Below are 25,378 nucleotides of genomic sequence, written 5' to 3'. Positions count from 1 at the left end.
TTATGTCTGCAAAGTAAATCATTTTTTAAAAAGTGGGTAAGTTAATAGTATTTGCAACTCACAAGAAACCAGATGTTTGGAAGACTTGCATTACATAATAACGTATCTTCTTTTTCAAAACAAGCTCTATAAACCTGTCTCCCAGAGAGGTGTTTGCCTCGAGTTTGTTGACCCCATGGATGTTTCGCCACTCTCACCACTAAATAAACAGAGGCTAAGCATGTGACATTTTACTGCAGCTACTAAAGATATGATCCAAACGCCTCCCAGGTAAATCATTCTCTGCTCACGTGTGCTGAAAAAGGTGTGCACAGTGATAAAAGAATATCCTATGAATCACGCTAAAGCTGGAAAGTTTCCAAAAAGTCATGGAGTGCATAAAAGAAGGTCCGAAAATTGTCATTTTTGTTTTATTCCAATAATGCTTCTTATTCATGCACTGGCAGGTGCTTACCATAATTGCATTGTGGGAGCTGATATTCTTGGGCTGTCGCTGGCGGTTGCAGTCAGTGAAGGCCTGCAAGGGTAAACAGAGAAGAGAAACTGGCCTGTCCTTTACGCTAATGACAGGACAGGACACAGAGATTCAGCACAGATGGATGATTAACCGAACTCAGTTTTGATATTACTAATAATATATCTAAACAGATAAGATGGCATTAGATCTACAAAAACACACAATATTTGTCTTTAACCCATTGAAGCTTGAATTTTTTTATAGCAAAAAAAAACTTGTGTTTTTGCTCTCAATTAAGGTAATTTTCAATCAATATCAAGGAGTTAAATCAATTCTTTATGGTAATTAATAGTCTCAAGCTATGGACACACAAGGCTTGTGATGCGCATTCAACAACATGCTAAACGTGGGTTCTTGGTGTTCACACTGGAGAAGTAGGGAGGGGTTTCTTCTTCTTCTGTTTACTAGAACTTGTCCGCCAACTACAGTTGGGAGGGTCTTGGGCCCAATCCGAATTATTCCTGTCTCCCTTTTCCTACATTTACCCTCGAAATTGAGTATTATGGGAAAACAGTGTCTCGGATTTTAGACGTCACTTTAACTCTATGAGCTAGCATTAGCATGGAGCTTCCAGTGCACAAATATACATAACACCAGCGGTTGTACAACTTTAAAAGTGTCTTGCTACAACAAAAAGTCATAACTTACTCTTAATTGCAAACCCACAGCGAAACGCGGAACCCCTTCGCGAGGGAGGAGTCTATCCCTCTTCTTGGAGGGGAGGATTTAAAAAAATATATTTCGGAGGCCTTTTGAACTTCACAATGGAGGGGATGGGAGAAGGGAAGAATTCGGATTGGGCCTTGGTGTGAAATGTTGAAGTGGTGCAGAGCCATCACCAGAGTGTGAATGTGTGTGTGAATGGGTCTGTGACTGTAAAGCGCTTTGGCGCCTTCCAGGAAGGTAGAAAAGCGCTATACAAGTAAACGCCACGCATCTTTGGGATCTCACTCCACTTTTTTTCCTTCACAGCTCTATTCCGACACATGAAAGATTTGAAGTCCGGACACAAACCAAAATAATTACTTTCTCCTCTATGATCGATTTTCAAAGAGTTGGCAATTCCAAGATATAAAAGAGATGGCGTCCATACTTCGCTACTAAATCAGAGTCCCTGATTGGTTAAAGTTTGACAAGGTTTACAACATGTTCAATGACCACACATTTTGTCTATAGAGCCCAAAAATGGTCATAGAAACTTGAAGCCCAAAACATGAGTTTTTGCTGTAATTGGTGTTAATGTAGTTATACAGTTTCAAACTTTTTACTTGTTTTATCAACTTTTTTCAGTACCTTAATTGTAATCTGTTTAGGGGTTTTTTTCTCACTAGAAATACCATTGATTCTATTTTTCTTTTAAATGTTTTTAAAACTTCAGAATAGATTTCTGTCGAGTAATAAAACTACAGTCCCTTTTTTGTCTTTTAATCTTTTGCTGTTCTTCTAAAATACAATGCCAAGTTCTAATACTAATGCTTAAGTAATTAGATTTCAATTAAGCCTCTAAGGTAACCTGGTTTCTAAATCAGTTAAAGGAAAAACCTGGTTCCAAAAAGGCAAGAGAATTAAAACAAAAACAGGTTTCCTGATTAAGTTTTGCGAAGTTTTAAACCGGAAGAACAAATGCATATTAGTTTGGTTCCTTTGGTTCAAATAAATCTAAAAACAAAATTTCAATCACACAGTTTCTTTAGAAATCAGGCAACTTAAGTGCATGCAAACACTTTAAATGTATAAATGAAGATATATTAAAGCTAACCCTGTTAGCATGAGATGAGGTGCAATAGTGGAGGCAGATGTGTACCAGAATAAAAACAAACAAAACAACATTGCTCAAAAACTGCTGACATCTTTCTGCAAATTTATTATAACACCTGACCACATAAAATATAAACATTTTCCATAAACTCTCTCTGAGCAGAATGTGTCACAGACCTTTGTGCCATTTCTTTGTGCAAAATGTAAAACACAACCTCTCACAAAACATGATGTGATGAAAATCTAAACACACAAAAAAAATCGTTACCAGTAGCAGTTGATCCCGATCTGAACATTTTCAGTAAATTTTCCTCTTTTAGCTGACCTCCGCTCCGTGTACAGGACAGGACGATCACTCTCAGACAAAGAGCATCTCTCACTTTAGTCAGCACTAGACTATGTACCAACATGAGATTTAGACAGAAGAGATTTCAAGTAAAGTTGCACAAGAATCCATTCACATTTCTGCACTTAGATGCTCCAAAAAAAAAAAGACAAAAAAATTCATTTAAACACAATACTAAAGATTTAACATGATCACAAACAATGTTTCCAATATTACCCATTTCCCTTCCTTAAAAAAGTGCACTTAAAGTCATTGCAATATGCTGTTTATAAAAGTTAACAAGTAAGGCAGCATCATTCCTTTTTTCCAGAAATACCACTACAGTTATGAACCAAACCTGCTTTAGGAATACAAAGAGAAAATGCAAAGGGAAAGGGGGAGAATTCCTGTTAGTGTGCTCACTTCTCTTCAAACACATAAAGGTGACTCTGGTCAGGACGTAGGCCAACTAGCTTCACCCAATCGTATCCCTTGTTCTCCATCACCGCAGTGGTATATGTGACTGGCCAGACTTTGTGCTTTTCTTGGCACATAAGGCACAATTTAAGGCAGTGATTAAGACAAATATATATATATTAAAAAACATTTTGCTTGTTGGCCTGACTAGCTTGTTCTTAAGGCTTAGGTTAAAGGCTGCAGACAGCATCTCAGTTTCCTGGGACGTAGTGGTTGGATTGAGGAGTCAGGAATCCCAGCCTCTGCTTGTTCTTCCTCTGCTCTGTCATCTGAGCGGAAAAAAAGCAGAGAAAACACCATCAAAACTGGAGTGGCTTTCACTTCGCACTTTGCGCAGAGCAAACACATTATGAGCCAACCAGTGTTTGTGTTTGTTACCGTTCTAGAGGGCACTTTATTATGCAAAACAAAATATTCCCACTGGCTCGCATGTAATTATAGCATTCCAGAGGGGGGTGTTAATTCATTTGAACTTGCAGTGCAGGTAAAGCAATGCAGCTAAAAAGTGAACAAAGCTGTTTAAATGAAACCAAACACATCTTAGGCTCATTAATCTCAATAATCAGGGTCAGAAAAAGGTCACTTCGGAGGGGACTGAATATCTTAAAGGGCCTACATTATGTAAATTCAACTTTTTTGGCTTTTAAGTATATTATAATGTTAATTCTCACAAACATTGTGACATCACAAAGTGAGGAACAGCCCCTTCCAGGAAGAATCTGTGCTGCTGGCCTCGCCCCCAGGCTAACACACACACCCACCTTCTCCGCTGAGCTAGCGGTGATTGGCAAAACGCTTTCCTTTTAGTTTTTATTTTAGTTTCACTTCATTTATTTTGTGGGCGAAACGCAGACAGGCTGAAGAAGCTAGCGCTAGGTTGACGTCATGAAATGGGTGGAGCCTCCGAGATCGAGTCGTCTTACTTCCAGGTAGTAAAATGAGCTCGCGAAAGTAACTCATATTTCATAAATATACATTCTTTAGTGTGCCAAAGGTAAAATATTATCACATAAATGGATAAACAGTGTTCCCTCGCTTATTCGCGTTTCATTATTTGCGGATTCACATATATGCAGATATTTTTTTTAAGTCACGTTACTCTTCCAGTTCGTCACAAATGTCGCTTTGTTGCTTAAACTTTTGTGCCCAAAGGAGGTGGTGAGGGGCTCCATGCCCCGGGCATAGGCGATGTAGGCAGCTGCCTAGGGCGCCATCTGCTGGAGGGGGCACATATTTGCTGTGATTAAGGCTAAATATATATATATATATATTATTTTTTTTTTTTTTAACAGTTTAACATTCTGCTTATTACATGTAAAATTAAAAAAGGGTAATAATTAAAAACAAATAAAATATGTAATTAATAACTTTGTTGCTCTTAGTTCTTTAAAACTTAAAGGATGAAAAAGCAGCAAAACAAGCCCTCAGGGACAGCTTTAAGGTCAAAAATTGAAGGAAGAGGAGGGAAAACGGGCTCAAAGCAGAGGTTTGTCGGTTTTAATTACATTCAATTGCTAGGAAAATTCAACCCAAAATTCTTACTTTCGGTCGAAAAAGCAGTATTTAACTGGAAATCTGATTGTGTTTTTTTTTTCATTTCTTTAAACCCTACCAACAAATATTCCTAAACTTTTAACAATGGAGATGCTTTTCTCTATACCTACCATACCAAGGAATACATGCAGAGCTGTAGTACAGTGGTTAAGTCTGTGACTGTATCATTTTAAAGTATAATGGTGAGCGGTTATTATTCAAGTTTAGAGAATTTAAATAAATAAATAAAGAAATGCTTATTGCAACATATTCTGGGCAGCTACGCGGTTTCCTTTCTTGACGGTGGTGTTGGGGTGTTTGTGTCATGGGGTGAGGGTTTCAGATTCGCTGATGTCTCTGGTCCCTAACCCCCGCCAATAAGGGGGGGGGGGGGGATATTGTTATTTATTCTGAAAGGCTTAAGAATAAATAGCATGATATAGGCCCTAAATATTTTGTCATCTTAAATTGTCATTAAAATATTTGCCCTTTTTCACACATTTTGTTGCAACAGCAGCTTTACACTTGTATACCAACAACTTTGCATGATAATGCTGCTTTGAGAGGAAAATTAAGCCTGTTGGAAAGTTCATTAAAGTATGCAAGCAGACGTGGGAGTGTTTGCACTGAAATGTGACCTGTACACTGCAAGATGTGTCAGTAAATGTGCGGTTTCTGAGAGATGCCTCATACCGGTAGTGGTTTCATTGCTCTCTTCAGAAATGACTGTGTAAATCAAAATAAATATTCTTTCCGATTAAATGGAATCGAATGAGTAGGACCCACACAAAGCAGCATAGAAATGCACATCCTGTGGGGTAAGGTCAGTAGAAGTTGTGAGCATCAGCAAAACTTGAAAGGTGTGACACGAAAAGGTCAAAACACCTCTTCCTTCCATGGAGGGTGTTATTCCCCAAAAATCAAGTCGATTTTTGGGGAATAACACCTCACTGACACTTTATTTTGCAGCAAATATTACAAGGAACACATCAGGTTAAACCATTTTTAAAAAACAAAATAGATAGCTTCCTAATGGTGCCTTTACTTCCTTGTTAGAGGGGATTTTGAGCTGCAGAGGTGAGCAGAGGTTGCCGTTTTGTTCGGCGGAGTGTGATCCACCCTCAGCCAGAGCTGTTTTTCACACATCTGGCAGAAGGGGGAACAAGGACAGGCCTGTGACTGGGATCACATGCAGAGGAGGCAGGTGATGAGAGTGATCAGTCACACTGCAGCGGGCAAGCTAGTCATCCAAACAGCCAGAGGCTCTCAGTCGTGTTTATTGCCGACGTGATAGTCACCTGTCGTGGTGCGTTCAGGAGCATAAAGGGTCTTTTTGCATTAATTTCAAGTAAAAACTGATACTGCTGAAGCTTTTTTTCGCTCCTCCTGTTGGTATTTGTAGGTGAAAAGTGGAGGTGGTGGAGTTCAGGCTTCGGTCACAAGAAGTAGTCTTTAAAAACAGGAAGATTTGAGTTTAGACAGCTTGATAATGGACCTGAAGTTACCTGTTCTTTGAGCTCAGCTAGCTGGGCTGAGAGTTGAGAAATCAAAGTGACAGTGTTGGTTAGCTTCTCCTGCAGGGATCGCATCTCATTCTGCTCGTTGTCCCCTTCGTTGCTCACCAGAGACATGGCTCTCATACGAGGAAACCATTCCAAGTTCTTCTCCTGGAAAAGACAGGAAGCGTTGGAGTCAGTGGGAAAAAGGGAAATGAGTAAAAACGTCAAATGAAAGCTGATTAATTAGACAGGGTGGCAGCGGTTCGGTTTGTTGGCACAAACACTGATATTCACAATCACAAGAGAGTAAACAGAGAGGAAGCGATGAGTGGAGACGGCACTGATCATCTCATCAGAATGGAAGTGGCTCTCCGTTCTACGTTGAACTTTCCTTTCGCTTCAAGCAGAGCCGCGGTCTCCTGGAAACTGCAGCCAGCAATAATGCGGTAAATGAACACTACCTGGCATTTAAGTTCTCACCCGCTAAATACATACACATTCGGTGTGAGGATGAGTCACTGATGTCTACCGGCCTCACATTGGAGGTGTGATGCTGCACGTTTTATTTCTTTTTTTCTCCTCAGTGCAGCAGACAGAGCAAAACATCTGCAGCGGCGCTTTCAGGAAACGCCGGACAAAACAAACCTATAGAGTTATGTAAGGAGCTTAAGAGGGCCGGTGTTTGTGCACGCGTGTGGGCGTGTGTGCGGATGTATTTGCATGAAAATTCACCTAGTGCAAAGAGCAAGCGGGATTTACGACACACATGTTCCAGAGATCAGTTCCTCAGACAGACTGACCTTTAGCAATATTCCTTCGCCACTTCCACTGATAAAAACCTCTCACAAGGCGCCGAGAGTGAAGTTTGACCAGGAGCACGTTCAACCCAGTGGGAGGAGAGAGGTGTTGTCTCACCTGCTCTTATATAAGAAAGCACTGCAGAGGAAGCCAGACTGGTGGGAGTGAGAGATGCTGGAGGAAAGCTTAAGAGGGAAGTTTTTTTTTTTTTTTTTTTTCTCCGCGGGCGGACAGGGATGTACAGCTTTTGTTTTTGTTTGTCTGAAAATATGAGTTCATCCAACCTTTCGCCAGCAGACGTTAATAGCTGCAACCTATCAGGGGACTTCCTCTGCTCATTCATCAACAGGAGAAGGAGAGTCATTAAATATAGCAATAAACATCATGTATGAAGGGGGGAATAAAAAAAAAAAGCTTTTTTCTTTTTACTCATTTCAAGGACACTGCAAACTATTACATTCTAGCAAAGATTATTTTTAGACATTCAAGATGTTTTCCTTTAAGTTGCTCTCTTTGCTCTACACCAGACATGTCCAAAGTGTGACCCATGGGCGTTCAAATGTCCACCAGCCTGCAGGCTCCTTATATAAATTCAGTAATAAAGTATGCTCCCGCCAGCATTTTCTAAAATGGTGCATACGATTTCTTGATTGTGGTTTTCTTAATTACGCTTTAAGCCATTCTGTGACACTTCTTAGCAAATTTCAACTCGAAATAAAAAGGAAAAGTTGACATTTGAGGACCACTGATTCCAAGACAAGTATGCCAAGAGATTGTCTGTTTTCAAGGATCAATATAGAGATCAGAGATGCTAACTATAACGAAATAACGAGGAAAAGTTGCAAAATATTGACAGTAATTTTGGTGAAACATATTTATATAAGTTATTTTCTGTGAAGAAATTAAAAGTAAGCAATTGCAATAAAATGTTAATTAATTATTTGTGTTTAATGTTATTAAAATAGTTAATTGAATGTTAGACTGAATAGTTGGTCCTCAATCATTTTCATCTCACCAAATTTGGCCCTTTTGCTAAATATTTGGTCACCCCTTCTCTACACCTTTCCAAGTTTCTCTCAAAATCAGCACAGTCAAAGATTCTCTGTCATTTAAAGCTACGATCTAGAAATAAGGAAATTATTAGAAAAATTAGTGCAAATCCACTCACTCCATGCCGAGATAATACAAACATTTTCCTCGAGATAGAAAATTATTTACAGACTTGAGTCCAACTTTAAACACAACCATACAAAGTTAGTGAAGCATAAAAGACAGTCATATAGAATAAAATCACCACTAAAAGTACCATAAAAGTAAGGAAACACTAAGAACAATAAAAGGGATAAAACATAGAAAAGATTTAAAACTTTAAAAGAGGCGTGTGGACCAGTATTTCAAAATTGGGAACTGGTACATCTACAAATGCTGTGTCTAATGTTTGTGAGTGCTCAAATCTTTTACTTTTATTTTCAAACGAATTTAAACATTGAATAAAAATATAAATTAATTGTCTTAGAAGCGCTTGAAGAGCAAAAGACTAAAAAAACTCAAATTTCTCTTTAATTTTTGGTTCAATTTTAAGGAGTTTATCTTAAAGTTCGATAAATATTGACATTTATGGTCTTCATTTAATAAATAAAATTTAGATTTATGTTTCTAAGAATAAGTGCTATCAAGATGGGCCATCTTGTACTAGGATCGTATTCTCCTTTTGTTCACATTTAGTTCTAAAATGAGTCCTTTCCCTTTAATACACTAGTTTTTGTCACTGTAATCAAAATGAACAACAATTAGACACATAAAATTTCAAAAAATCCAAACCATTTGCTTAGAACTAGCAAAAGAATATCTATTATAGTGCTGTAGAACATTCAATTTGAAGTCATTCTATCTTACAGTAAGTTTTTAGCTTATTTTTCCCATTTTAAATTCTTCTTGTTTCAACATTTTGATATCGTATAAGATTTCCTGTTAAATAAACATGAATTGCTTCATGAAAAGATAATTTAACTACTTTTGAGTACTTTTCTTCGTAAAATAAGTGTTTTTACTCTTGTTTTTAGGCTACCTTTTCTGCAGTTATATTTCTAAATTAAGTAAATAAAGTTATTAGTGAAGTCATGACCAGGAAAAAAACAAGCTGCTATGCAAATTAAGCCAATTATTTGAGTTCAATGTATTCCATAACATGGATGTGTGGTTGTTTATTCACTGCTGGAGGACATAAACTCATTTACAACTTCCATAAATACTACACTGCCAGTGGAATATGTTACAAGTACATGCTGTACTTCAAATGTCATTAAAATGTGAAACTGCACTTGTTGCAAGTTCCCCTCATACTAATTTCAGTTGTATTTTAAATTGAAAGCTGATTTGTCTGTCCTTAATGGTTCTCTAAATTTTTATTTTTTGTGTCCAACCGAAACTAATGATCAGTTTTGTGATGATCAGTCTGCTGACTTCATTCTCAAAGGATTCATTGTTTGTTAAAAAAAAATTAAAATTCAGGAGAAACGCAGTTCAAAGAACTGCAAAAAAATAAGAAAAATCTGGAAAGTTTCTGTCTATCAAATACAAACGTTATCTTCAAATCAGAAGAGCTGCACTTGCATGGACATTTGAGAAATCGCTATTTGAGACACTAAATAAATTAAAAAGAAGCTCCTAGGGAGGCAAAACAGACTATCTTAGGCCAATTTTAAAACCCAAATTCTTCTATTCAATTTGCTCCATTACAGATGAACTGCAAAGCTTGATTTGTTGTTAACAAAGGTAGACTACAAATGATGCACATGTCCATCAAAGCAGGATAAAGCAGAAAATCCAGATAGACATTAAACACACCTGTAAAAGCCAAGACTCCCCAAAATGTTCTGTACTCGGGTCAGGGTCAAAAGAGTTGAGTTTTAAGTACATCCGTCCCTGGGAGGAAAAGTTTATACTAACTATAATAATATGAATTAATTAAAATTAAATATGTATTTTCAAAAATAATACATTTACCGTATTTTTCGGACTATAAGTCGCACCGGAGTATAAGTCGCAGGGGCCAAAAAATGCATAATGAAGAAGAAAAAACCATATATAAGTCGCACTGGAGTATAAGTCGCATTTTTTTCAAGTAATTTATTTTACAAACTGGTTGAAAAAAACGATATTACAACATCCTGGAAGGTAAGTTATAACATTCATAAGTTAATAGAAAACAGGCTGAATATGTGTCAACACATATACACATATTAGCATCATGAAATAAACGAAAAGGTGTAGCATTTATATAACATAACAGTTTTATTTAACTATAGCCTCAAGAACTCATCAACTTTGTATCTTTACTGTAATTAATTGCACGCAATCTCACTCCATATCACTAAATCCGTTAAATTCTTCGTCCTCTGTGTCACGTCTGAATAACTAAAGTAAATAAAGTAATTGCATAGATCACCATAAGAGGGCACTCTAGACTTACGGTCCATATCTCATCTCATTAAAAATTCGTATATAAGTCGCACTGGAGTATAAGTCGCAGGGACATTCAATCTATGAAAAAAACCGCGACTTATAGTCCGGAAAATACGGTAGTCATAATTTTTTCATTGTTTTGTTTCCTTTAAATGTAAATTAAAGACCTATTCCACCTAAAAATTTAGTTTTTGATGTTTTTAATGTGTTCTTGTGGCCTTTATCTCATGATGGAGGTAATTTATACATTTTTTTTGCAAGTTGTTGTGAATCAGGACCAAATGAAAAAAAAAATCCCATTGGAAAAAGTAGTTGTGACGTAAACTCTACAATCGATGGGCTGCTCCTCTCCATTCCGTAGATCCATGTACATCTTCGTTGCCCTTGTTGACACCTGGCTCTAAGCTCCAATATGTGAGGGGCTGTAGGCTAACAAGAGAGCATGTAAACAAAGGGATGACAGGAAATGTCCCTCCTACAGCTCTGATGAACTCCTACTGCTCTGCAGAAACTTTGTTCTAAAAAACGTCGCAAGTCTTAATCATTTTGGCTACAAATAGCAACATCATAATAAAAAGATAAAAATAAAAAACACAGAGAATGCTTTTAGAATGCATTAAACAATGATTGAAATTATTTTTGTAAATGTAATGATGCAGTAAAGACAGCATTCATAAAAAAATAATCTTGTAGTTTTGATCAAAATCTTTTCGATTCACATGTCCATTACACTCAGATTCCCAAAGTAAAAGCTCTTTTACTCCCCATCTTTAAATCAATTTTCACCACAGATTCCAAAACTGACTAAAACGACCACACAAATATGATTTGATTCTGATAAAATTAGACTGAAAATTTATTGTCGAAAAAATGTTTGACCAATTGAGGCCTTTGGCATCAACACTAAAAGAATGATCTCCCTCCTCTCAAAAAAACACAACGATGGCTCTGTGAGACGAGCCTATCGGTGACGACCATAATGATTTTAGGTTGTCCATAACTGATGGACTACAACTAAACTATTTTTTTTTAAAATGTGATTATCCTGCCTGACATCCACTCCCTGATTCTGGCATCACTGCTGATGATGTTTGACTGTGACTGTACAAAATCTGAAACAGACCACCAATGTCTTGTTGCTCGTCACTAGACTGTGCAGTCTTCTTGTGGGTGCTGCACAGTCTGAATCAATCAGGATTTAATCCAGTCAGACTTGTTCTAAATTAGCCCCCAAAAACCTAAGCCTTAAAAAAAATAATGCATCTTTTCACAAATAAATCCTACTTAAATATTGTAATATTTGAGATTTTTTTTTATTTAAAGACTGCCTCAGATAAACATTTGATCTATTTTAAATGCGTTCCCAGTGGTCTTTTAGTTATGATTATGTTGTTTTTTTAGCCAAAAAAAGTGTCATTTTCTACAACGTAGTTCCTGCAGAGCGGCAGTAGTTCATTGGAATTTCTCCCCTCGAATTGTAAGTGGGATTGTTGCTATGGAGCAACCCCGCCCCCCTTCCCATTCCCGTTTCTGAGAGCTCTAAGCAGAGAGCTTTACTACAAATAAGCTCTTTTTCAAACAGCATTTTGTCATCTGCTCCTGATTCACAACAATTTGAATAAAGAAATACTTAAAAATGAAATTTTGAGATTAATTTTCTTTATATATGTTCTCCATTATGAGAAAAATGCAACAAGAACATGTTAAAAATTTAAGTTTGTGCTCCTCTATTCTTTATTTCCACGTTACTTAGATGTTAGTACGGAAACTCTTTGTGCACTGCAGGGATATTCAACATTTAAAGACACCAGGAGTGTCCTTAAAGCGTGTGCTAGAATAAAAATGTTTTTCCACATAATTATGCCTAAAAGAACCAGGCAAACAGCAGGAAACATTTACAGGTTTTGCTGGACGTCTGCCCACCTACTTCTAGTTTCAAGGGAAATTCTACAGCAAAAACCCTGTTGCACCATGGGATCAGCAGTGTCCCCCTTGGTGGCCAATTCGTATATAAAGAGTAGAAAACTGAGCCCTGACATCCTTCACCCACACACTGGTTGAATGACACATGGGAAGTGGAAGGAGTCGCTCTGTTCACTCAGGAAAACGTGGAGGACCTGTCTTTGACTGTTCTGTACAAGACAGGAAGGCAGGAATCTGAACGTTGAGGTGCACTGAAAACCCACTCACACCAACCATCATCTCATGTTTGACTCCCACCACCCACCTGTTCAAGAGATATGCTATAACATTGGAGCTCTGAGCAGAACCTATGTACAAACTCAGAAGAAACCAACAAACAAAAGGACCACATGAACACAACCCAAGGAGCTGCTGGAAGGGGAGGGAAAAATGATGCGTCTGAAAAGGATCTTCATCACAGACAACCTTTCTGGTCATTTTAAAACACAACAGGCATGACATCAGGCCATGACTTAGGAGTACACCTGACCTGAAAGACAGTGGCTCCAAATCCAATCATCTTTTGATCTATTGTAAAAACGTCATCAGTGATTTTTTAATTATATTTATGCAATTTTTTTGCCAAAAATGAAAAAATATCTCATCACATCTTGGTCATCTGGAAGTGGATCCATCAGAGTTAGAGGTGTAGTGAAAAATCGATTTGATATGTTGGGATAATTTCCTTGATGATACTTGTATCGATTTAAAATGCGGGCAAGACGATATTTAATTAAATATTTATGAGGTTCCTTTAGCATTTTGTTTTTGTTTCCCACCTAAACCTCCGACAACTAGTTGGCAGCACACTGACCCTCTAAAAGAAACTTGTATATAAGATGCAGTTTCAGTGTTTAATGTGATCATTAAATATAATGAATTTTACCATTTTAGTACAAAGACATTTTAATATTAAGGTTGAGGTTATTTTAAAAGTCATATTCTTAAAAAAAAAGTGAAAATTTGTTCTGGTACAGTCTTGGGATGTATCGCGATAGTATAGCGAGACACGTATCGGGATATGTATCGTATTGTGCAACTCTTGCCAATACACACCCCTATTTGGATTCGAAGTAAAAGGACTTTGTCACTGCAACGGGCTTGAATAAATTGGATTTGAATAAAGAAATACTCAGAAATAGAAAATGAAACTTAATTTCTTTATATATATGTAATCAAGTATGAGAAAAAAAAAGTGTTAAAAACACCAAAAAACATAATTTTCCTTGGAGTGGGTCTTTAAAAAAAAAAAAAAAGGGCACATTCTTGACAGAGATGGAAATGGTTTCTCAGCAACTGTTCCAGACACAAAGATGCAAAAGAGCATCAAAATCTTCACTGAAACTGAAGCTGAATCTCTGCTTCTACACACCATGTTTGATACTAAAATCTTACTGTTAAAGTCCACATATGGAAAGCTTAGTGTCTGGAAGACAAAGTCCAGAGGACTTGTGTATATTTAACAATTTTAGAGTTATTTTTTTTAATATATATTTGTAACTTTACCAGAAAAACTAGGAAAACTGTCAAACCCGAGTCATTTTAACAATTTGAGCTTATGAAGTCATTTTAAAGTTTTTCTCAAACCTTACAATCTAAAATTAAACATTTTAATGCTCAGTAAAAATCTGCTGACTTCTACACCATTCAGACTGAGTGAAAGCATTGAGTCTTAATGTATTTAAAGTGGAAAAAATACAACTATCTGACCTTCTTCTGTCACAAATCCAGGACTTATTCTGCTAAGCTGCAGCTTTTGTTACAAACAACCTGCGCGACATGATGTGAATGTTTTAAGGTGATTGTGGCGAGGAGAAGGAGACAGAGAAAGTGACAGAGAGGAGCAGGAGAGCACGTGCCTGACAGGGCTGAGCTATTAGCAGGCCACTTGAGATGGGTTATGTAAGAGCGCTGTGGCTGCTGCAGTACCTGCTGGGCCTGCAGTCGCTGTCATAGTTTGGCACACAAACACCCGCACACTGACTCACATTCACATGCACGGCACACCGGCGGAACAGACACTCGGTGTAACGCGAGCCGACTCGTTCGCCTGCATCCTTCACGAGCAGATGCAGTCGGCGAGAGACAGAAGCTGTGAGTGTGCCCTGGAGGTCATCAGGTTTCAGATGTTTTCCCAACACAAGGAGGGAAGAATTTTGTTCTGTGTCACAGATTTATCCCAAACAACTTCATTTTTTTTTCTTTTAAAGGAAAATTGAGATTTAAAAGGATGTGAACCCAGAAAGGACAAGTGGAAGTTCAGTCGGAGCTGTGGAGGAAACAAAAGAGGCCATGCTGCTGCAGAGACAAGTATCAAGGCCTACTTTTCAACTCAGCGGAGTCTGTGCAGCTAAAGAAAATGCAACACTGCCTCACACTGAGAGTGAAGCCCTGCTGCATGAGTTCTCAGCTTAGTATTGCTGTTATTTTAAACTGCAGGACCTACAGAAAGAAAACCTAAAGCAACTAGTCTGGAGATTTTACACTTTAGCTTTGAATTAATTTTTGAAACAATCCCCAATTTGACATGATTTTTGATATACACTTTATTAGGTACACCTTACTTGGACCCCCTTTTGCCTACAATCCTTGGTGGCATCAATTCAACAAGGTACTGGAACCATACCTCAGAGAGTTTGGTCCATATTGATAGGATAGGATCACACAGTTGCTGCAAATTTATCACCCACACATCCATGATGCCAATCTCCTGTTCCACCACATCCCAAAGGTGATCTATTGGGTTGAGATCTGGTGTCTGTGGAGTCTTGTTCAAGAAACCAGTCTGAGATGATTCCGGCGTATTGACATGGTGCATTAACCTGCTGGAAGCAGCCATCAGAAGATGGATTCACAGAGTTCAAAAAGTGATGGACATGGTCAGCCTACACATTCCCACTCCCAACTCATCATATATGGACGTATGGTTTGGGCCTCCTCTGGGGTCTCACTTTTGACGTTTTGGAATTTCCCAACTCATCATTTCTTGATGTGCTAGCTGTTCTCATTAATTCACAGGTCCCCGGATGGAGTAACGGACATCGAACTAGTACAGGGTAAAGGTACCGGTACTTATCCGGTCCGTGTCAGGATTAGGGGCCCATGATGAGCGTCTGTGGCCCAGTAACAAGGGTCCCTCAGACCGGTACTGGTTCGTGCCCCGCAGGTTGGGGACCTTTGATTTAATGGGAACAGCCAGCACAAAAAAAAGACAAGTTGGGGACATCCAAAACGTCAAAAGCAATGTGGAGGGGACCCGAACCATACGTCCAACTATGATGAGTTGGGAGTGTGAACGTGTTGGGTCAGCAACAATACTCAGGTAGACTGTGGTGATGTAACAGTGCTCAGTTGGTGCTGCGGGGCCCAAAGTGTGCCAAGGAAATATAGCCCACACCATCACACCTCCACCACCAGCCTGAACCGTAGATACAAGACAAAATGAATCCACGATTTCATGCCAAATTCTGACCCTACCATCCGAATGTCACAGCTGAAATCAAGACTCATCAGACCAAAAAACATTTTCATGGTAACATAAATCCCCTTTCAGATGCTCGATTTGAACTGCAGCAGATCATCTTGATCATGTCTACATACCTAAATGCATCGAGTTGCTGTCATGTGATTTGCCGATTAGAAATTTGTGGTAACAAGAGCTGGAGAGGGGTTCTTAATAAAGTGTCCGGTGAGTGAATATATCCTGGTTATAAGAATGGAAAAAGAAGCATCTCTTTCTGCCTGTTCAAAAACAATAAGTTTGTGTATCTTGGAAAAAAAAAGTGATTCAAGTTTATTTCAGAGTCCAAAGTTTTGGCAGAAAAGCAGAAGTCCACTGCACTGTGATTAAAAATTGAAAAGGTTTTCATTTCACATGAAGGAACACAAGGGGGACCAGTGAAAAGGAAAACTTTCTTTTTGAGAAAACCAAATATATATATAAATATTTAGTCAATATTTCTGATCAAATTCAGACACGTTGGTGTTATTAATATGATGAACTCGCTGACCACTAGATGACCTTCTCTCATCACCTGACAGGTTTATACAAGCCCAGATCAAGCATCTGGCAACACTTCTTTTAACCTCCCCCATTAGAAATTCCTTCCATTCCTCCTTTAATTGCCTCCTCTCTCATTCATTCATCCAAACCTATTTACCATCTCTGTTTATTCCCGTCTTCTTACAGCATATTCCCTATACAAAACTCTCTTCTTCTACATTCTACATTCCCACACCGTAGCTCACCTTTACCCTTGATCTTAAATTTCTTTATTCATCTCTTCCGTCTATGTTTCTGGCATCGTTAATTTTTTCCGTCTATTAATAATCAGCAATTTATCTTTTACATTTTGTTGTGGTTGTATCCTTTCTATGCTAAAATGCCGCAGCTGGGTGACCTAAATGCTAGTTTTGCAGCAAAAAAAAGTAAGAGGGCGATTGGTCCGGACCATTGGACCACCATTACGTGACATAAGATGTGACACATGTGGCAATACTATACAATGAGTCTTCCTGAACGGGTACGGAAAGAATCACAAAAAGGGACGCAATGTTTTGCAATCAACTCCAAAAATTATGACAACAAAATAATCCGATCGAGAGGAATCAGGCTGGGAAGTGTGAAGTGTGAGCTAAAGTGAGTGCTAGCGACTAGCATGCTAGTCTGATTCATCGTCGGTGTATAAGAATATATTTATTAATGTTTAATGTTTTTAAAGCTTGGCTGATTTTATTTGCAAGTATTTACGTGCGACCAGCACAAAAACTGATGGAAATTAATGTTGATCTCACGTAATAAGATGCAGATTTCTGCATTGCTTGCACAAATTTTAAGTGCATTCAAGGCTAAATTTTGTTGTCGGTCGCATATATTTTTTTAAAACGTAATTTTTTAAATACGTGCAAATCAGTTTCAAACTTTTTTTTGGATCGGACGGACCGGAGGAAGCCCAGCTTGAACATGCAGCGCTCACCATGTCCAGTGACATAAAAATACTGGAGAGCAGACATTAGTGAAGGAGATGTCAATGCAAAAATAATAAATAATAGCCCGAGCAGACACGAAGTACTTTGCCTTACCATAATGTGACATCATCACTAGTCGCAACCCCCTGTACTGATCTTGCTGGCCGAACACATATGGTACCTACACCGGCTGGTTTTGTTGTATATAATTGTGTGCTTGTAGCTTTAGTCATAAGCTCAGATTTACTTGCTCCCATTAAGTATTTGTTGTCAAGATGATGATGGATAACTCCATCACTACTTTCATGACTTAAAATTAAAAATAAAAAAATGAACAAAGATTTCTGCGTGAATGGAAGTCATGCGTAGTGAGTTGCAGCAGCAGAACAGAAAGTCTCCGCTATAGCTCGCAGGTGTGGCCACGCTCGTCTCAAAGGACTGCTTTTAATATTGCACCCATGAATAAAAACATTAAAAACAAAATCAGCAAAAACAGAGCACCCTTTTAATCGCTCCTCCGCGAGTCGTCTGAACGGGCCTTGTCGTCTCTCGTTACGACTCCAAACCCCTCTGAAAACGTGATGTATTTTTAAATGCACTTAAAGATACGCTGTCACATGTCATTTGTCCAGAAGCATGTGAAATCATAACAAACAGCCTCTTTGTCCCTACATGATCCTCCACATATCTCATAGCCAACAATACTGAGTCCTTAAAAGTCTTCAACAATTATTCTGACCAACATGCATCTCAGTAGGAGAGCAACAGGAGCTACAGAAGTTATAGGAGGATAAACACAACATTTACCTGTAACCAGATGTATGTACCTGTCAGTAATGTGCATTTTAAACATAGATTAAAGAGAAATAAAAAGAAAGATTATTCTTACTCAATCTTCTAAATGTCAAACTAGTGAAATTTGCAGTTTAAATGTGTTTTAAGCTTCTAATAAAGAGCTCATAGGCCTTCATTAAATGCTGACCCTAATAAAGTTAAGAAATATCGGTTGGCTCAAATGCACTGCAGGTCAATAGTATTTTTAATTTAGGTATAATAAAGAACTCCATTATTGATTATGATTTTTTTAAAATACACAGCATATTTTTACTTTTTTTGTTTAATCTATCATTTTTTTTCAATTGAAAACATGAAATCATCAAAGTTCCACCCCGATCACCTTATTATTACTACCTTAAAAGCATTCTCAATGAACTTTTAATTAGAAATACTTGTGGTCTCCTGACTGTGTGTCACTGCTTCACACATTTTTTGTCTTCTCTTGATTCACAATGGTTTGAATAAAGAAATAAATGCAATTTGAAGGTTCATTTTCTTTACATGTGTCCTCCATCATTAGAAAAATGCTACAAGAACATGTTAGACACGTAAAACAGGATTTTAATTGGAGTGGATCTTCAAATTATTCAAGTCTGTGAATGGATTTTTGCTTATAGCATTTTTCCTTGATGTTTGTATAGTTCTTCATGTTATATTTAAGACTTTTTCATACCATACATGTAAAAAATGAAGACTAATCTCTGAATCTATTTCCCATTTTAGTTATTTATTCCCATTTTATGATCAAAACTGTAGCTTTTTATCTTGTTATTTGTGCCGTGATGTTTTAGCGCGATAGACATTCAGCGTATCGGTGCAAAACAACTGTTTATTTACATCATTTGATCAAAAATAATTGCTGTAAAAAAAATTAACAATTTTTTTTACATGTCTTGTAAAACAGAGAAGTCTCGAGTAGCACAATTATTGAATATTAAAATTCAGTACTTTTTAAAGGCTTTTTAATATACATATTTTAAATTCAATTAATTGCTTTTAAGATGCTTTAAAAAAAAAACAAAAGTTTTGGCAGTTTTAAATGTAAGAATTTACAGTTTTATTTTAAAAACTTCCATTTTTGTCCAGTTTTAGTTGAAAAAGTGGTCTTATAACTGAAGAAAACTGGCTTTAGAATAGATATTTGACAAATGAATTAATTATTTAATGGCATTGAATCAGAAATCTATTGTGAAATATAATCAACTGGATCCCCAGCATAAACATGCAGATGTTTTCCCTCGAGTGTCCGTCTCAGCTTCGCAGCCTTTAACATGGATTCCTGACTCATCATTGCCTTCTTACCCCAGGAACATCTCCGGCAGGCATCAGAGAGCCGAACCGCTGGAAGACCTGCTGTGCATTTTAATTCAGCGCATGTCACCCGTTTGTTATGCAACTTGTTTGTTATAAAGCCGTCATTCCAATTCCCACCGCAGCTGAATGTTAATCTAAAGATGTGCCGTTGTGCTCCCAGCCTTCGTTTGCATCCATTAGCCCAACAGAGACACCTGTCGTCACCCCCCCGTCCCTCAGCTCCTCGCCTGTGTGCCCATGTAGCAGCTTGGTGCATTGATGATAATGGCGCTGGACTGGGTTTAATTACTATTTAACTGTGCTGTGTCTCTGCAGGTTAGCAGCTCAGCATGGTGAGGACTAGCTGGGAACAGAAACATGTCTATCTCCTGCAGTGAAAAAGGGGGGAAGGAGGGTAAATTGGGATGCCTGGCACAGGCCTGGAGGCTGCGTCTGGCTTTTTGATTGTTCGCCTGCTTTAGAGGATCACGCTCCTGCAGAATGATGTGCAAGTGTGCTACCTGAGGAGTAACCTTAAGAGTCCAGCATTGAGACATCTGTGTGTCCGTTTACCGACTCCAGCTTAACATTTAAAATATAAATCCAAATTCCAGCCCCACTTCCGTAATGAGAAAGAGAAGGACTATCTAGTGCCCTGGATTTGAACCCTCTGGAACCGAAAACTCAGTTTTTGTTTTGAATTTACCTCCGTATTTTCAATTTGAAAGACTACATGGATGCTTATTTGGTTTCATTTTCATCAGTACAACCTCTCCTGTGTGATAGTACCTTTATTTTGTCATTTTTCCATGTTGTATTCACACACTAGACATAAAATCAAGCAAAAACGGAAAATTCCGTCTTGAAATATGGGATTCATTTCTTTGGTAGAAACCCTATAAATGTTTAACGAACTCTTTTTACAACATAGAATGAAGGTTTAGGTGTAATTTAAAAAAAAAAAAGGAAAATGAATGAAGTCAACAAACTAATCAACACATTTTTGAATGAAAATAGCAAAAACAATTCCAGGCAAAATCCCCAGATTCCTAATTTGGGCCACATATGAACAGTTTCTGTTCGTAGAGGTACATCACAGACCTCACAGGTCAATGATGTGACCTTTCTTATGCTGTTATACAGACAGTAATCTGTATAACAGATTCAGCTCCCAGGCAGCCCAAAAAATAAGAATTTCTTTCCTAGGAGCACTGCTGTCCATTTGACATTTTTCCTGGAATTCAATTTTTTTTCCTTTTCTTTTTTTTCCATACATTTTCCTTGTTGTGTTTGTGAGGAATACAAAAGATGTCCAGCTGGAAATCCAGCTGGATTTCAGGTCTGCTCGGGTGGAACTCTGCACAGGTGAGGGCGTGTCTGTCTACTCTCTTGCTTGCCTCTCGTAACAGCGGCGGGCGGGACTTTCGCAGAAAAGTTTCTGCGGTTTTTCGACAATGTCAATGGTTGTTGTTGTAGTAAACTCATGTCGGACCCCATGACAAAATAAAACTATTATTGGTCTCCTCCTTGTGGGATTTCTAATAGGGGACAGCTCCATTGTGCTCCGCCCCTCCACCGCTGTCCTGCCTTGCAACCATCAGATCAAATTTCGTCTTCCGCCTCATTTATTAAAATAACAGATTGATATTGTACAAAAAAATACAAATTAGGACCATATTTTCCCTTTAATTCAATAAAATATAAGTTAGAGAACATAAAAAAAGTTCAAGTTCATTTTAGACGGAGTTTTATCACGTTGATATCACAGCTGCACGGCAGGACGCCTGAGGGCGTTCATCGGTTCCAGAAGGTTAAAAGTAAAATCGGTCACTATGCTTAATACTTTTTTTTTAAAAATGTCATTGATTTTCCAAAGTAAAAACAATTTGCGAAACATTTTCTGCGTTCTGATGATGATAACGTAGATGGTTGTACAATAAGACATTAAATTCTTTTTTCCTACAAAAACTGTTCAAATCTGGTCTATATTTGCCAATCTAATTAGCATTAATGCACACTGGTTTTTTGCAGAGATGTCTGGGAAAATTTCTAGGACAATCAATTTTGAAATTGTAGATTTGGACATCCCTACAAAATAGCAAACACACCAATTAGACCACCATCCAGTACACTAAAATGAATTTTCAGAGTCATTGAATAATAGATGCACCAAAGAGGGTATTTTCTCAAACCTCTGTAACATGTACTCACTGCAATCATCTGGGCCACATAGCTCTCAGGGCCGGTGTACTCAGTCGGGTCCTTCACCCTCACCAGAACCAGGAAGTAAAGGTAGTGCCACATGTTGTGCTCAGATTTGATGTGCTCCTCAAAGGTTACCGTCTTGTTGTCAAATTTGTCCCTCTCCAACCCTGCAAGAAGATGATTTAGAAAGAATCCTACAGAACTTTTCTCAAGGGGCCTGGTAGAACCCACAAAGCTGTACACACCACAGATGAAGCAGGTCGTTTTCAGGATCTCCTCCTTCCTCTGCTTCTCACTCCTCAAGTCGGCAAACGTGTCGATGATCACACCAAATATGAGGTTGAGAACGATGATGATGACCACAAAGAAGAAGAGCAGATCGTAGACGACCCGGGCTGCAAAGAGAGGCTCCTGAAACAAAAGGGTCACAAATGTCTCAGATCAACCGACTCCTGAAACTTGTGTTTGCTCTGTATTCAGACTTTTTCTGTTTCAAATCAAAGCTTGTAAACAAAACCATGTGACTAAAGATCTCTTCAGTCATTGGCCAGGAATACTGAGGGTGGGGCAAAGCAACGAGAGAAAGAATATTGTAAGTCCTATGTTTTGCAATCCTTGTTGGGATAGTTCAATTCTAAGAACACCCTGAAAGACATCACATTAACCACAAGTTTCAAAGGGCCTCCTCACCTCCTTTGAGGGTCTCCTGAGAATATCTCCCACACCTCCTCCGTTACGTAATCCTTGATTCAGCACAGTGATTATGCACATAAGCAGAGTGTCACACACCCGCTCCATCCTGTCATCCTCATCTGAGAAGAAACAAGCAGAACTAAGCATGATGATGAGAAGAAATACAAATCTAAAGATTAAATTATTTGATTATATCACCAAAAATATAAATGTGATGAGTGGTAAAAGTAAAATTGTAGAATATTGATGCAAAGAAAGTCAATTTTAAATATATTTTTACTGCTAATTCAGGCTCCTGAAACGGAATTCATGTCGTCAAACGTGAAAAATACAAATTGCATCAGCTTCAGGTTCCTGTAGACACACTGTTGTTGTGTGTGACAATGTTTTTGAACACACTTCATCTCAACAGACCGTTATCATCCAGGAAATGAGCCATCATTCCATGCGAGTGCAAATCTAATTTTGAAAAAACTATAAACTACAGCACCCCCTCGTTGATCTTTCCCCAGCTGACACACTCCAAACATCAAACTTCCACTTTGCTTCCTGTGATGAGTCACTGATGACGGCTCGCCTTCACCCAATCCCCTCACCGGAGTATTTGAATAAACTCATAAATATGTTTACGCGACGAAAGAAGATGAAGGACACGGAGGTGATCGCGTCACGTGCGAGCCCCCCCCTGGAGCAGGTGATGTTACAGATCCAGGAGCGTGAGTCACCCCCACCCCCCTCCACCCTTTGTTTCATCGAGTTTCCTCAGTTTGTGTAACACAAGGGCTTGTGAGTAACATGTCAGGGAGGTGCTGCTGCAAAGGTCACGCACACCTCTAACTCTGATCAGGAAAAAAAAAAAAACATCTCAAAACTTCAAAAGTGACCATGAAACTTACCGTCCGGTGGGGCAGAGGGGGACACGGGGCAAGAGTCTTTCATACATGTATCCCCGTCAATTATTCCACTCCTCCTTCCTATAAAAAGAAACGATTTAATGATTAAAGTCATTTCCGCTCTGATGTCTTTGAACGGTTATTTCTGATCAGCACGGGGAAAATCCATAGAAAGATATTGTTAGACATTATGTAAACTAAAGCAACAGCTGTTGGGTGGGTGGTTAAGCACAAAAATCATTAGAACACAGGCAAAACCCTGCATGACAAAGCTGCAACCGTGTGGCCAGTTCATGCTGACGGGATGAAAAAGCACTTTACACCTGGGTCATGACAGTCAGATTAGAGGAGGGAGTCCAGGCATTTTTGTCAGTCACAGAGCGGCGGCGTGGCTTTGATGAAGCCCAGACTGTACATCCATTCATCCCTCTGCTAACGTATAGAAAATCATGAGCCCAGCCGGTTATATAACCCACCGTGGCTCTATTCAGCAAAACACAGAGCGTCGCAGCCACAAGGTTATGCAACAGGTGCACATGTGCAAGCAGGATGTCTTCCTGACTGTCAGGGCCACGGCTCATTAACACGCCCACACTCTCCACAGCGTTCACACAAACATGTGTCTTGGGATACACTGTGTGTGCACAGGTTTACTGTATATAAATATGTGAGCATTTTATATTCCCACAGATGAGGATGAGTCAGTGAGAATCTGCACATTAAAATAAATGGCATCATCTCACTGGAAACTCAGAAACTACAAAGAAAACAGAACAGATCTCAACACAATCATGTTCTCATGTTAAAATGGCAACAACTCAAGGTATGTTCACATCAAGCATGTGAAAAACGATCTTGAACACGCCAAACGCACATTCTCGAACACGCCAAACGCACATTCTCGAACGTCCCAAACAAGCTCTTTCAAAAGCGCACTCTCTAACACGTCAAACGCACATTTTCAAATGCACCGAGCACGCACTCTCCATTGTACCAAGCACACCGTCTAATGCACTAAACACGCACTCCCATAAGCATCAAACACACACTGTCGAATGCACCAGTGGCAAACCTTTAAACGCACCAAGCGTACACTCTTGAACGCTCCAAACTCTTTCTTGAATGTTATTTCAGCATATGGTATTCACACTGGAAGCGCAGGAAGGGGCTGCTTCTTTTTTTCTACTGAGCACTGATGCATTGTTGTCCCAGTCTAGGTGGGCACTGTGGCGATGTCTCTGTGGCTGAGTTGGCTCCTGGTATGAAGAGATTCCCAAAATACTGTTTCCTCACTGCAGAGCTAAGCATCAAATTTATTTTAGAGTTTACTTTTGTAAGTATTCATTATGTGTGGGGTCTTTTAAAGTCTGTCGTTAGTACAATCTAATTTCAACTTAAGGTCTGAAGTCTTTATGCATAGTTTGTCATCAAGGATGGAACTAAAGCAGAAATCAACCAACAGAAGAAAACATCATCAAATTCAAAGAGCTGCTCTCATATTCTATTTAATTATATTTTAAACTATTGAGTAGACTAATTTAACAAACTTTACAGTGAAACACTATGATGCCACCACTTAAAGAGGTGAATAAAAACTTTTTGACAGTTGAGGAACCGTGTTTTCTTGGGATTCAAGACCTTCTCACTCCAGACAAAAAGCCACAGAAGAAGAAAGAAAAAAACAGGGAGAGATTTTTAAAAAAAGTCAAAATTTGGAGATTCTGACCTGGCAAAGGTAAATGATCCACCTCCATTCTGAAGTCATCCTTGAGGAAGAGGAAGCCGATGATTGAGAAGAAGTAGACGAGGAAGATGGCGAGAACAGCAGTCAAGAAGATGGAGCGGCCATTCCTTGTAACACTCTTGATCACGTTCAGGAGAGTTTCCTCCCTGGACACCAGGTCAAACAGCTGCAAGGGGAAGACTCTCGTGAGTACAGAGGAAAACCATCTTTATTCTCTATTTAAGGATGAAGGGATCTTACCAAAAAGCTGTAGAAAAACTCGTGAACAAAGAGACCCAAGACACAGATGATGGCGTAAGCCAAGTGATAGACAAAGAGCATGTCCATCACGACTGCTTTGTAGCCTCGCGTGAATGTGCCCTGATTGCCCACAAAACTGGCCAGGAAGACTAATTTGTTGAAAAGCTAAAA

At 38.6% G+C, this 25,378-nt stretch overlaps 1 protein-coding gene across 2 annotated transcripts in view; it reads right to left on the bottom strand.

Moving 5' to 3' along the window:
• Positions 1 to 2,349: 2,349 nt before the first annotated feature.
• The window catches only part of itpr2 (inositol 1,4,5-trisphosphate receptor, type 2), a 66,249-nt gene continuing 43,220 nt past the window's right edge, over positions 2,350 to 25,378 (bottom strand). For both annotated transcript variants that reach the window (XM_024281735.2, XM_024281737.2), the window contains exons 50-57: positions 25,208 to 25,372; positions 24,950 to 25,133; positions 23,227 to 23,304; positions 22,328 to 22,449; positions 21,883 to 22,048; positions 21,644 to 21,804; positions 6,116 to 6,277; positions 2,350 to 3,346 (exon numbers count right to left, since the gene is read on the bottom strand). In XM_024281735.2, coding sequence (XP_024137503.1) covers positions 3,269 to 3,346; positions 6,116 to 6,277; positions 21,644 to 21,804; positions 21,883 to 22,048; positions 22,328 to 22,449; positions 23,227 to 23,304; positions 24,950 to 25,133; positions 25,208 to 25,372 — 1,116 coding nt within the window. In that variant the 3' untranslated portion in view covers positions 2,350 to 3,268. The remainder of the gene's footprint in view (positions 3,347 to 6,115; positions 6,278 to 21,643; positions 21,805 to 21,882; positions 22,049 to 22,327; positions 22,450 to 23,226; positions 23,305 to 24,949; positions 25,134 to 25,207; positions 25,373 to 25,378) is intronic.

The sequence above is a fragment of the Oryzias melastigma genome, linkage group LG6 (genome assembly GCF_002922805.2).
Source record: "Oryzias melastigma strain HK-1 linkage group LG6, ASM292280v2, whole genome shotgun sequence".
Classification (NCBI taxonomy): domain Eukaryota; kingdom Metazoa; phylum Chordata; class Actinopteri; order Beloniformes; family Adrianichthyidae; genus Oryzias; species Oryzias melastigma.
The sequence above is the reverse complement of the archived record's forward strand: the minus strand, read 5'-3'. Positions and strand labels throughout refer to the sequence as shown.